The 15,058-nt window shown below is 32.1% G+C and overlaps 1 protein-coding gene across 1 annotated transcript; it reads left to right on the top strand.

The window, feature by feature from the left end:
- Nucleotides 1–14,245: 14,245 nt before the first annotated feature.
- On the top strand, nt 14,246–14,771 carry LOC134261374 (uncharacterized; the record flags this gene model as incomplete). Its single annotated transcript, XM_062743814.1, has 2 exons — nt 14,246–14,633; nt 14,726–14,771. Coding segments are annotated over exons 1-2 (317 nt in total), but the record flags the coding sequence as incomplete, so codon positions are not given.
- Nucleotides 14,772–15,058: the final 287 nt, after the last annotated feature.

Raw genomic sequence — 15,058 nt, 5'->3', positions numbered from 1 at the left:
TGCTTCTTGATCTGACACATATTTTGGGTTTCCCACAACAAAACATGAACACTTCCATTATATTCATATGGGAGGCGGTGGGTAACATTTTGTGACCTCATCTAGTCTTATATCACTGAATGAAGTTTTAGGAGACTTTCACATAATCTTTATTACATATTGCCATTGTGTACCTCCTATTTTACTTTATGATCCGACACATATTTTGGATTTCCCATAGAAAAATATGGACACTGCCATTTTATTCATATGGGCGGCAGAGGTATCATTTAGTGAGCTCTTTGCTCATGTGCAGTTCCTCTAGTTTACTTTATATAAAGATAGGACTTTCTTGTAAATTACTCAATTTAAACTAGAGGTACTGTGAGCAATGAACTCACTAAATAATACCCCCGCCTCCCATATGAATATAATGGCAGTATCCATGTTTTGCTCTGGAAAATACAATTCAAATATATTTGTCAGATCAAAAAGTAAAATAAGAGGTGCACAATGGCAATATGTAATAAGGATTCTGTGAAAGTTTCATTAAATTTCCTTCAGTGATATGAGAGGAGTTGCGGATAAGAGATGGGTACCCCAAAGCGTAACAGACGGACGGACGGAAATGCCGATTCTGCAATTTAAAAAAAGCGATCGACAAGGCATGCAGCTACAAGAGACAACCGTTATATAAGAGCAAGAATGCTCCATACAAAGGAGCAAACCCATATCGTCCGTCCTGGAAAACAAACCAGCACATGAACCCATACCAAAATAATGACTGGAGAGACTTCCGGCCTTACCATGCTTACCGAGGCAGACCCTGGCACTAAGTTTTCTTTTAGCTATATCATAACACATAGCTTTTGTGGATTTTTAGTCAGTACACAAATCTTTATTAAAAGAGATTGTGAATTTATAATCAGAACAAATCTTTATTGATAGATTCTGTTTGTTTGTTTTTGTTTTTGTTAAAAAAGAAAAACAAAACTGTCCATATAATTATTCAAGATAGCTCATTATATTAATTGTTATAAATACAATGAGTAGAGCTGAAACCTATTTAAACATATGTACATGGAATGTGGGAGGTATGATCACTGACGGCATAAATAAATGTACAGATAACAAATTTATAGATCAGATAAAAAATTTTGATATTGTATTACTCACTGAAACACACATAGGCTATAATACTACCCTTGAAGTGGATAACTTTTCTTACTACCCAGTTTGTAGAGATAAGTCAAAGAATAACAGATACTTTGGAGGTTTAGGAATTTTAATAAAGAAAAACATAAGAAAGGGCATTTTAGTACTTCAAAATACAAACACAGAGTTTCAATGGTTAAAGCTTAAAAAAGAATTCTTCAATTTTAAATCAGACATATACTTATGTTTGATCTACATTCCTCCCTACACATCAGGTTATTTAAGAAATAATAATGATATACTAGAAATACTGGAGAGAGATATTATTAAGTATAGAGATATGGGTGATATTATACTTACTGGAGATTTTAATGCCAGAACTGGTAATGAACCTGATTACATAAAAGGAGATAATACCTCACACATTCCAATTAAAGAAGACTTTTATAATGTAGATATAGCAGTTGGGGATAGGAAAAATAGAGATATCACATTAGATAATAGAGGTAAAGACTTGTTAGAAATGTGTATAGCAAATAAGATGAGAATAGTTAACGGTAGAATTTTTGGTGATTCATATGGAAAATTTACTTGCCATAACTATGCAGGTTCAAGTGTTGTCGATTACTTTATTGTAACAGAGAAATTACTTGACGATATTATGTACTTTCATGTATATGATTTTTTACCATTCTCTGATTGTCATTGTAAAATTTCACTAAAAATACTATCATCTTTTACAAGGGAGATAAATAACAATAATCTTCAAGAAATGCCTATTCGTTACAAATGGAACAGTTCACTAATAAGCCACTACCAGAACTTTTTTACACACCCTATTATCCAACAAGACATACAAACCTTTTTAAATAAAGATATACAAATGAATGAAAAGGAAATTAATGAAGCTACAAATGATATCCATAACATTTTTGAAAAAGTAGCAAAATTATCACTAAATAAGAAGGTTCATAAAAATAAACAAGTTAACAAAAAATTGTTTGATTCAGATCTTTGGAAAATGAAGAAACAACTTAGTGAAAAGGCTATCTTAATATCTAAATTTCCTAACAACCCTTTCATACGAGGGTCTTATTTCAAAGCTAAAAAAGTGTATGCTAAATTAAATAAATACAAAAAACGACAGTTTGTTCAAAATATTTTCGACAAGTTAGATCAACTAAAGGAAAATAATCCTAAAGAATACTGGAATTTAGTCGCATCAATCAGAGAAGCCAAAGAGGGGAATAAGGAAAAAACTGAGAAATGTATTGAACCAGATATGTGGCATAACTACTTTAGTACCCTGTTTAAACTGCCTAATAAGCATTCAGAGAGACTACAAATTATTCAAAATAAAATTAAGGAACTTGAAAATGGACCAAACTTTATATCGTTTAGTAAACTAGACTTTAAAATCTCTTTAAAGGAATTACAAAAATCTTTGTCTAGTATAAAATCTGATAAAAGCCCTGGCCTGGATAATATTACCAACGAAATGTTGAGAGTAGCACAAATTTACATGAATCCTTGTATTCTAAAATTGTTTAACAATGTCTTCACTTCCGGAATTTATCCCAGAAAATGGGTAGAAGGTTATATAACACCTATTTTTAAATCAGAAAATCCCCGATTACCCCAAAATTATAGAGGCATAACCATTACCAACAGTATTGGCAAACTTTTCAATATAATACTTAACAATAGATTAGATAATTTTTTATCGGAAAATAACATCATTCACGAAAGCCAAATAGGATTTTCAAAAAAAGCTAGAACTTCGGATCATTTATTTGTAATGAAATGTCTGATCGACAAATACACCAACAAAGGTAATAAACGTTTGTATGCTTGCTTCGTTGACTTCCATAAAGCATTTGATACAATAATACACGAAGGCATAAAACTTAAACTTCTTCAATTGAATATAAATGGACTATTCTACAAAATAATATGCAGTATGTACAAATACAGTTATATCTCGATTAAAATTGATAATAAATTAACCCAACCTTTCTCACCTGAACTAGGAGTAAGACAAGGTGATGTCTTAAGCCCGAATATATTCAAAATATTCTTAAATGATCTCGCAAATTTACTAAATGAAGATGTTGTTAACTCAGTCTCACTTTTCAAAAAGCAAATAGGAGCTTTATTATATGCAGACGATTTAGTATTATTATCTGACAACCAGCTAGCCCTGCAACAAAAACTTGATATGTTATACAAATATTGTAAAGAATGGTGTTTGGAAATCAATGTTAACAAAACAAAAGTAATTATTTTCAACAGAAGTGGGCATTTATTAAAAGAAACATTTTCAATTAATGGTATTAATATAGAATGTGTAAAAACGTATAAATACCTAGGTATAATACTCTCAAATTCTGGTTCTTTCAAAGAAGCAAGGTGTAATTTATATAACAAAGCTTTAAAGTCATCATTTAAAATATACAAAGATATAAAATCAACAGATCCACCCATTAAAACTTTACTTCATCTATTTGATCACATGATCAAGCCAATAGCTACCTATGGATCCGAAATATGGGGTGTATTGTCATCATCAATGCAAAGAAAAGAAAAATGTTTATTTGATATATTTAAAGATTGGGAGATTGAAAATCTTCATATGAAATTTTGCAAATTTATCATAGGGTCAGGGAAAAGAAGTACCAATATTGCAGTTCTCTCTGAACTGGGTAGACAACCAATATTTTATTCTATTATTATAGCAATTATATCTTACTGGCACAGACTGGAAAACATGCCTGAAAACTCTTTGTTATACAGTGCATACAAAGAAAGCATTATCTTGGACAGTTGTAATGTAAATAGTTGGTTTTCAAATGTAACATATTTCTGTAACAGAATGGGCATAGATTTGTCAAGATGTAAATCAATGAAACTAATAACTTTAAAGAAACATCTGAAAAAAATTATTAGAGAAGATTTCCTTCAATATTGGTTTAAACAAAGAGATGATGGTTGTCTATCGGGTAAACTTACAACATATTTCTATATAAAAAGAAGTTTTGAAATTGAAAAGTATTTATTATTAAAAAATTTTGAACAAAGAAAAATTATATGCAAATTTAGAGTGAGTTCACATAACCTCAGAATAGAAAGTGGAAGGTACGAAAAAAAACTAAACTCTGCTGGAGAGCAAACCACCCTTGCAAGAAATGAAAGAATTTGTAGAATGTGCGACATGAACTGTGTGGAAGATGAGATACACTCACTGATTGAATGTCCATTATATAAGCATGATAGAGATGACTTTTTTAATATTATTGCTAAAAGTAATAAAAATTTCTATACTTTAACAAATAAAGAAAAATTTTTATGGATTATGTCTAATGAAGATGACATGTTGCTTACCAAGCTGGGTAATTTTTTAATCAATATCTTTAAAATAAGAAATAGCAAATTATGCAATGTTAAACAAAGAAACAAATAAATACAAAAGAGTAATATATAGAAATACTTTAAACAAACTTTTATTTACAGTATATTGATTATGTATGTTGTAATCCCCAACTGCTGTAACATCATTTATCTTTTGTTAAATACTGCTATCAATTTTGAATTTCTGCTTGTATGTTTTTTTTTTCCTTATTTCTTGTATGCCCTGATGGGCCCCAAATTGGTATTAATAAATCTTATCTTATCTTATCTTATCTTATCTTATACCCTCCCACTTTTCAAGCGGGGGGTATAATCAACCGTGCCATTTAAAGAAATGGTCATGATAAAAGGAAAGGACTTTTTTTTTATTTTACATAATCGGGCCTTTGTATAAGAAATTATTTTTATGTCTTTATACAAATGATCTGAAAGAATACGGGGGGGGGGGGGGGGGGGGGGGGGGGGGCACGAAGCCTAAGAAAGAGGGTTTGTTTTTCGAGACTGGCCAGTGTCACTGTTCACCGCTTCATTTCTGATCGAGTTCTCTGATAGTCTTTCTTAACACTTGCAAAAATGGTCACCGTACACATGCTCACAATTGTTTTTACCCCCCCCCCTTGAAAAGCGGGAGGGTAGATATTAATCGGGATGTCCGTCTGTTACGCTCTGGGGTACCCATCTCTTATCCTTTCATACCACTGAATGAAATTTGAGGAGACTTTCACATAATCTTTATTACATATTGCCATCGCGCACCTCCTATTTTGCGTTTTGATCCGACATATTTTTGGGGTTTCCAATAGAAAAACATGGACACTGCCAATATATTCATATGGGTATCATTTAGTGAGCTCATTGCTCACAGTATACCTCTAGTTTAAAATCCTAATAGGTCACAAACATATCAATACTTAACACTATATCCGATATCAGTATTAAATAGCAAAAAATCAGCTAAATCATTATAAATATTACTTCTAATCTGACCAATTTTCCTAAGGACACATTATTTTGAATATACAGCATAGATATCAGTCATGTAGATTTTTTAAAGATGTTTTTTTTCATTTCGTAGTCTACATTTCATCTTATATTTATACACAGTGAAGCTATAAATGCTATCAAATTATTAAAAAGGAAAGTTTTCCCACTACTTTCACTATAAAATCCACGTACAATTAATTTCCAAATACATATAATGTCAAATTAAGAAAAGGCTCATTTTTTCCCCATATGGGTTTAATAATTTTACAATAAAACAGTAAATGTTTCATATCATCTTCACTATTTTCACTTAGAAGGGAAATATCTTTGTTCCACTTGCTTACAGAAACATTGTTGTTCAAAATACAATGTAATAATTTATATTTAAATTCTGATTCTCTCTTCTCGTATATACACACTGTATTCGAGTTTTTTTACAAATATTTTTTCCATATACAAGCATCCTGAACATTTAATATTTTTGTCCATCTCTTTTCCAACAAAGCTTTTTGAAATTTCATATCAATAAAAATTGAGTAATAAGAATTGCTTCTTATCTCGTATTGATTTTACAATTTAAAAAAAAAATAAAAAATGTACATTTGGTTTCACTTTCACGTATATAGCATAAGAACAGTCAAAGTTTTGTTTATAATCTTTACCAGCTTTTTTTTAAACATATAATATTCACATAATATATTATTCTTTCTATTAAATTTGTTCAAGAAATAATTGATATCATATATTTCCTTTGTTTCTCTAAATACTTATATCTTTAATGTACAAAATATCACTTTGTTTCCAATTTTTAAAAAAATACAAATATTAAGAGTCCATAAACATTTCTCTCTAGGAATTAAGAGAAAGGGGATGATCACTGCAGTGGATGATATTTCTTCTTCAATCTTTTCATTTTCATTACGGCCTTAATCGAGGGACTGGTCTCCACGTCCCACAACTTGATTCGAACAAGCGAGGATCTCCTTATTCCGCGAATCGAGAGCTTCTTACCACTGCGCCACGCAGGCAACTCTGTACTTAGCTTTGTGTTATCCCAGCACTTCAGTGTTCTGGTCTACCTGTCTGTATTTGCATAATGCATATTGAGAAATATAATTTGAATTTTGTTTCAACACTCTAGGTTTTTACAGTGATGTTCCGTTGTTGAACAGTTACTGCATATTTAACGTGTTATCACTTGCCTTTTTTATATGCATAATGTAATTTTGTTTAAACAGTGCATTTTTTTTTTTACAGTGATATCCAGTTGTTGAGCAGTTATTGTGTTTAATTGATGATCACGATATGTCTGTATTTTTTCCTGACTTCTGGGAATTTGAACGTACTGTCTGTGTAACGTGACAAAAGATGGAAATTCCTTAAAGCATTCGAACTTTAATATTGATCCAGACTTTTATAATCATGGGAAATACCCAAGTCGCCTTTCCTTTATTTAAAAGTCATTTTTTAAATTTTTCATACCTTGCAAGAAAAGTAAAGTGAAAATTATTCTTTGTTTTGAACATATTTTATTGGCTACATCAAAAGGATTGGAAACAAATTCTTATCAATAATTTGCTAGATTAGTTCCTTGTCTATATTTTACATTGTGTCTTGGCAATAAACGAAAATACTATAACTGATACGAATATAGTTGCACGACTTAGATTTTGATCATATATCATGAAATTTTTTGTAATACCAAAAAAAAAAGGAAACATTTAAAATGGACATAAGAAATTAAAAACTGTTGTAACAAAGAAAAAAGGATATACATGGGAGTTATGTTGGAAACAAAATACAATTCTAGGTGACGTATGAATAATAGATTTGTGTTTATGAAAATAAAAAAAGCATTTTTGTGTAAAATGCGCCCCGGAATACTTGTATCGCTATGCACTTATATACATATGTAAAAATTATGAAAATTAATATATTACAAAATAATTAAGATTTTGTTCCCGCTGTATACTCCATTTTGACTTTAAACTTTGGACATCCTTATACTCCAGAAAAAAACCACATCGTGTAATGTTTACAAATTTAAAATTGTTTTTATTCTGTAACGGTTTGAATGAAATATATATACTAGAGTGGTCTGGCTATTTTAACAATTTTTAAATGTAGATATGAAAATCACAAATTCATTTGTAATCTATAAATTAAATCGATGACAAAAAAATTGCTGGAAGACAATTTAGGGATTTCCGGTGATTCACGATACTCTTTTCTTTAGTAAGGAGGGAATTTCGTTGATTAATACAAGAAAAAGAACACATAATGAAAAGGAAAATTAATTACTAAGAAGAAAAAAAGACAATTTCTTTGTATAATAGTAATACTTTTTAATTCTCTTTCATTTTTTCAAAATATATAGCTCTATAATTTATTTTCTATTTCATCATTTAAAAATGTAATATCATTGAAATGTATAATGTGGAGATAAAACAGTGATAAATCTCATCATTTTTTTTATATTTAATTTTCTTTAATTGAGAGAGAGAGAGAGAGAGAGAGAGAGAGAGAGAGAGAGAGTAAAAAAATAGGTTCCCATCCATATTTAGACTCAAAAGTGTTCGTTTTATACATTTCTGGAGGTGCATATGAAAAATTGTTTTTATATTAATGATTCTGTATGACTGAATTTAATGGAATAATGTTACTTTTCCTTTAACAAATTCCCCCAAGATTTTAGATTTCGTTAAATCAGCTACTACATTATCTGAAACCCTTGATATTGTTTCTCTATCGTAAATGGTTTAACCAGGAAATATTCAACTACTCTGAGAGATAAGGTGTTCCCCTTTTCAAAAATTTCTGAATTGGTTTCAAAAATGAATGAAACGGAATTCATTTTATTATCTCGATCTAATTGCCTACGCATGTCAAATGCATCTTTTTCATATCATGACGTGCATGTCGAAATTCATTCATAAAACCGGAATGTATGAATGGCTTTATCGATAGTGAATGGCTTGAGTCATGTCAAGACTCTTGATTTGAGAGAAAATTGTAAAATTTCCCAAGTTCTCATTAATATTGAATAGCTTGGAGAGAGAGAGAGAGAGAGAGAGAGAGAGAGAGAGAGAGAAAGAGAGAGAGTATCATGTAGAATGTCAAGAGTTGGTTGTAGAATAAATTGGGAAAACACCTAGCCCTAGTTATTCTACTTTTTGATCTTCGTGTATATCTATAATAATGAATGGGAATTTAATCAAAGTCTGGAGAATGGAGTTAATTTTTCTAATACAAGGGACAGGACGTTTTACTGAAGCAGACAAAATCATAATGCCATAAATTGTGGACATCCTTCCGTATTGTTGAAAGATTTTCCGCTTTGGCAGTTTGAAATACATGTACATGTATATATGTATATTTTTTCAATTTCTTCCATTGCTGCTTTGGCTTACATAAGCATGTTTGAAAGCTACAATCCACAAAGACAAGCAAGATAAGCATGATCCTATTTCTCACTTTTTATGACTTTGAATCATGAACTTTAAAAATAATCTTGATTTGAATTTTTGATGACAATGTTGCTTTATGTCATGTGCGCTGAGTAAACACGATGTCAATAGTCAACGACAACCTGTTGATCAAGGGCCTCTAAAATAGCCAACGGCAAAGACAATTGTTGACTGAGGGCCCAAAAAATGGCTAACTGCAACGATCGACAACGTGTTGACTTAGGGCCCGTAAAGTGGCCAACGACAACGTGTTGACTCAGGGCCTCTAAAGTGGTCAGCGACAACAACAACGTGTTGACCCTTCCCCTCCCCATGAGGGTAATGGAGTGTAAAAAAAATGGTACTTAAAGTAGTAATAGAACATATTCCCACCCCCTCGAAATAGGATTTTTCGTATAGGGAAACAGGAAACAGGGAAAAGGGAAATTTCCCCCTTTATTTGTCAAGCTTTTTCGGGTAGGTTAAAAAATTTCTCGGGTTTCCCCTTTCAAAAACGATGCTTCTTCAATGACATGTAACATCAAAATGTTAGGAGAGCAGTCTTTCTGAACAGTTTTAAACGTAAAAGGTTATGTCTGGGGAAGAGGGACCTCTGTCCCCCGAAACATGCACGAATCCCCATTTTTTATTTAATACATAACAATGTTTCAAAATCATTGACAGTTACTTTTCTTATGAATTTTAAAGGCAATGATTTTCGAAAGGAGGGAGGGGGTAACATGTCTTCTTCAATATATTTCTATTAATTTTCATTACGGTTTCCTTCGAGGGAGAAGACTGAAGTCTCCAGGGCCAGCGGTGGGATTCAAACAAGTGACTAGAGGATCAACTCCTCATTCTGCGACTCTAGAGCAAACACTCTAACCACTGGGCCACGCCGGCGACTCCGTTTAGTATGTTTGACGTTTCAACCTATAGCACTACGGTGTTCCAGTCTACCTGCCTGTATTTATATGCATAATGCACATTTAGAAAAAAAGAGTTTTGTTTCCACATTGTAGGTTTTTACAGTGATCTTCTATTGTTGAACAGTTATTGCATGTTTAATTATTACTTGCCTATTTTTATATGCATAATGCACGTTGAGAAATATAATTTGAAATTTATACACTATTGCATGTTTAATTGATTATCACTGAATAGGCCTAAACACGATTTACATGAAGTATTTATTTCATTCTTGACTTCTGGGAATTTGAACGTGTTTTGTAACGTGAAAAAAGATGGAATTTCCCTAAAACATACGGACTTCAATATTGATCCAGACTTTTATAATTATGGGAAATGCCAAAATCTCCTTTCATTTATTCACAAGCATGCAATGTTTAAATTCCTTGCAAGAAAAGAGAAATGATTTTTTTTTTCATTCTTTTTTAAACTTCGTCAAAAATGTTGTCCATAACAAGTTCTTGCATGCTCCCAAAGCCCTTTATTGTGCAAGAAATTAGCAAGCTAATTATAAATATATTATGCAATATGCCATGCAAATGAAAGAGAAAATAATACTGTTGTTACGAATTTAGTTGCATAACTTAGATTTGGACTACAATTCTAAATTCAAAATCATTGTGGAAATTAAAATAGTAGTAAAAAACACAGACACTTGTTTCGGTAATAAATTTTTAAACCATAAAATAATAATAACATTATACTGTGGGTTATCAAAATTATTACCGAAATAAGTACCTGTGTTTTTATTATACTAAAGGTTTTTTTTTTACCGAAATAAGTGTCTGTGCTACAATATGATATAAATATCATCCCAATATGACCTTCAAGTTTACATTCAAATTCTCAAGAAAAAGCTGCATCGTGAAATGTTAAAAAAAATCAAAATTTTTTCATATTTTGTAACGGTTTAAAGGAATTATATACAGTATAAGTTTTATCTGACTATTTGAATTGATTTTTTAAATATATGTTTAGATTTTAGACCCAAAAAAGCACATTTTATATTTTAATCTATGAATCAGTGACACAATTTAGGGATTTCCGGTGATTCATTTTATTCTTCATTTAGTAAGGATCGAGTGAATAATACTTACGATGAAGAGGAATATTAATTACTAGTACTTAGAAAAAAATGTCAATTTCACTGTAAAGTATGAAAAAAAAATACTATTTATAAAAACTTGTTAATTTTTTTTTTCAAAATACATATCTATATAATATATTTTCTACTTTGTTATATTAAAAAAACGAGCACTGTAAAGTTTGCATGAGATAATACAGTGATCAATCTCATAAAAATTCCTTTGCTCTCTCTCTCTCTCTCTCTCTCTCTCTCTCAGAGAGAGAGAGAGATTTGGATTCTCATCACTGTTAAGACTCGAGAGTGCTTGTTTTACACACTTCAGGAGGAGCAAAATTTTATATTAAAAATCATCTTTATATACAATGTACATGTAAACGCTTAAATCTGGCTGAATTTCATGGAATGTCTTTTTTTTATCACCGTAAATTGTTTAACTACTCTGAGAGGAAAGGTGTTTTCCTTTTCAAAATTTCTGAATTAGTTTTAAAAATGTATGAAATGGAATTCATTTCATTGTCATCTCGAATTGATTGCCTGCGCATATCAAATGTATCTTTTCATATGATGGCGTACGTGTCTACATTCATTCATAATACCGGAATGTATGAATGACTTTATCAATATTAAATTACTTGAAAATTTTCAAAACTTGATTCGAGAGAAAATTGTAAATAGCCACAATTTCTCATTGGTTTTGAATAGCTTGAACAGAGAGATCAGTATATCAAGGGTTGTAGACCATTCAAAGAATGAACTGGAAATCCCCAATTCATTCTACACTTTGGTCTATATCATGAATGAACATTTAAACAATGTCCTGAGAAATAGGTAAATTTTCCAAACTCAACAGATAGGAAGTTCGATTGAAGCAGACAAAATACCATAAATAGTGGAAATCCATCCGTATTGTTGAAATATTTTCCGTTTTGCCAATGTGCACGTTTAGTACACTGTGTGTATTTTTTTTTTTTTTTTTTTTTTGATTTCGCAGTTGCTTTGGCCAACATAATAACATTTGAAAGCTATTTAAAAAATTAAGACTTTTTCAAATCTAAGCTTAATGAAATGGTTATCAAACATCAATAATTTATAAAGTATTATTCAGACTAAAACGAAAATATAAAGTAAGCATGATCACTTCATCTTCCTTTCTAATGTCTGTAACTAGTTTTTGGGAATTATAGGGATTTTCGAACTAGTATATGTATGACAGCTATTGTTTTTTCCCCACCTATTTTTAAAATCATTTTTAATGGCCTTGTAATAAAAAAGAGACAGAACTTTTGCCATGTCTTTCCGTCTGTCTGTTTGTCCGCAAAACTTTGCCTATATAACCTTTGCTTGTTGGAATACCACAAATTTTTTACCTTTGTCCACGTCAGGTGCCATATACGTCAACACGTTTGTTGCCATTTGCCACGTCAGGTGCCCTGAGTCAACACGTTCGTTGCCGTTTGCCACACCAGGTTCCCTGAGTCAACACGTTCGTTGTCGTTAGCCACATCAGGTTCCCTGAGTCAACAAATTCGTTGTCGTTTGCCACACCAAGTTCCCTGAGTCAACACGTCCGTTTGGAACGCCAGGTTCCCTGAGTCAACACTTTCGTTGCCATTTGCCACGTCAGGTGCCCTGACTAAACACATCCGTTGGCCATGTCAGGTGCCCTGAGTCAACACGTCCGTTGCCGTTTGCCACACCAGGTTCCATGAGTCAACACGTTCGTTGCCGTTTGCCACATCAGGTGCCCTGAGTCAACATATTCGTTGCCGTTTTCCACGTCAGGTGCCCTGAGTCAACACATCCGTTGGCCATGTCAGGTGACCTGAGTCAACACGTCCGTTGCTGTTTGCCACACCAGGTGCCCTGAGTCAACACGTTCGTTGGCCACATTAGGTGCTCTGAGTCAAGGCGCTTTTGCCGTTTCAGGTGACCTGAGCTATCATGTTAACGTTTTACACGTCAGGGCCTTGATTTAACAGGTTGCCACGGCCAACGATGTGTTGTCACAGAGGAATGTCACGTTGCGAAGGTGACAAAAACAGGTCCTGCAACATAACGTTATCATAAAAAAACCTCACAGTTCTAAAGATTAGTTCAAATGACTAAGTTAAGTTTACAAAGTACATGTACCTTGATCTTCGGTACTTGTTTTGCAAACGGTAACGGACATGTTGACTCAGGGCACGTGACGTTGCCAACGTCAACGTGTTAAATCAGGGCACATGATGTGGCAAACATTACTGTGTTAACTCAGGGCATATGACATGGAGAGGATAGTTCTTTGCATTGGTCGTCCATCCATTACTTTACCAGAGTCAGACAGCTAGCATTGGTAATTACTCATCTAATTATTTGTGCCTTTGGAACCACAGACCTGTCCCATTTTTGCCACAATAAAATTCTTTGACGTTTTTTTCTGTTTGTTAAAGAACCAAACCATTCAAAGGAAGATAACTCCAGTAGCGTACTAAACAATTGAAAATAAAGCAGACAATGCTAAATAAATGGAGTACTAGATCGAGCTTATTTTGAAAAAAAAAAGTGTTTTATTTAAGCCAAATTATATTTGCTCATCTTCCTTTCACAGCTATTTGCTTAAAAACACATTACAAAATTACCATAATTTACTGCTAATAACAAATTTTTTTTGTAAAAAACATTTTCAAAAGTAAAAACTTTGGTTTGGAGAAAAAAGGAACCCCATCAATACTACAGGCCTGGTACGTCCAAAATTTATTTTTACAGTTATTTCAAAATACTAGTAATTGCCAGTCACTTTTCATATGAATTTTAATGGCAATTTTTATTCGATAATTATCGTACTTTGTAATGTTCTTTGAATGCGTCAAGTGTCTTATGTTATTTAAGCATCATGCATCGATCAAGATCATTAATTAAAAGATAACACATATCAGTTCTTTATATCTTGAAAATATGGCAGATGTCTTTAAATCCAAGGCCTACTTGTAATCCAATATAATTAAATGAATATAGCTTTCCAGAAAATTACGCTGTATTTACCAAAAAATAACTCTGAATTCAAAACACCCTAAGCAATTCCATGAAATTTTCAAGTATGTCTTGGTCTTTGGTTCTAAACAAATATTCTTGTAATTTAAATCGCAGCTTCTTTTGGAAAAAAGAATACATCGCGTGTTTTTTACAAACTGCAATCCAACACAGGTACTCTTGTTGGTATATTTGATCGCTCTCATGGTCAGGTCTTTTAAATAACTTTGTTAAGTTTCAACTTGTATTACCTTAGTTCAATAATAATGTTATCTGGTACGCAGAAAAACAAACTGTCCTAGTCGTGAATATTGTCTTTTGAATCATGGCAGACATCAATGCTTTGTCGCAAATTTCGGAAAGAGTAAGAATCCATCGAAAATTAGAGAATTCTTTAGCTTCTACTGCAGACTTTCTGACTTTCAGTAAGGAAGTTAGTGATGAAACTAGAGGGTCTGCGAACTGCATCAAAGGAGTTGCCGAGTATGCCAGAAAAATAAATGGAGATCTTGTGAAACTTAAAGAGCTCATCAAGGAATTCGAGATTCAGATTGGCGAGAAAATGAAAAAGCTATGCGATTCTGGGTTTGTTGTCGGTAAGAAGTAAAAGTAAATCCCATTAATTAATTCTACTTCCGTGTTACAAAATATTGTGTATTTATTGACATTTTTGGATTTTAAATTTCAGGGTTGACATCTACAACAGATGCTACTTATACAAGACCTTTACAAAGGTTAGTTCCCCATTTAGTTGAACCGAAAAAATGCGGTTGATCAGTATTTCATGATAAAATTCTTCAATAATAATTAAAAAAAAACACCATAATTTCATTTTTAATTTTTGGGGTGGGTGGGTTGTAGGGTGGGTTGCATACCGGTATTTAATTAAATTCATTTTTTAATGTAATACATAACATAAGTCCTAACGTAAGGCACGTAAAATATCAAAATCATAAAATAAAAGCCAGGGAAACGTCAGATATTTCGGACTAGCATAACATATTAAGAAGTCATTTGTATG

The sequence above is a fragment of the Saccostrea cucullata genome, unplaced genomic scaffold (assembly GCF_032062105.1).
Source record: "Saccostrea cucullata isolate Sc308-1 unplaced genomic scaffold, CSIRO_AGI_Scuc_v1 ctg627, whole genome shotgun sequence".
NCBI classification, from domain to species: domain Eukaryota; kingdom Metazoa; phylum Mollusca; class Bivalvia; order Ostreida; family Ostreidae; genus Saccostrea; species Saccostrea cuccullata.
This window is presented reverse-complemented; position numbering and strand designations above follow the sequence as displayed.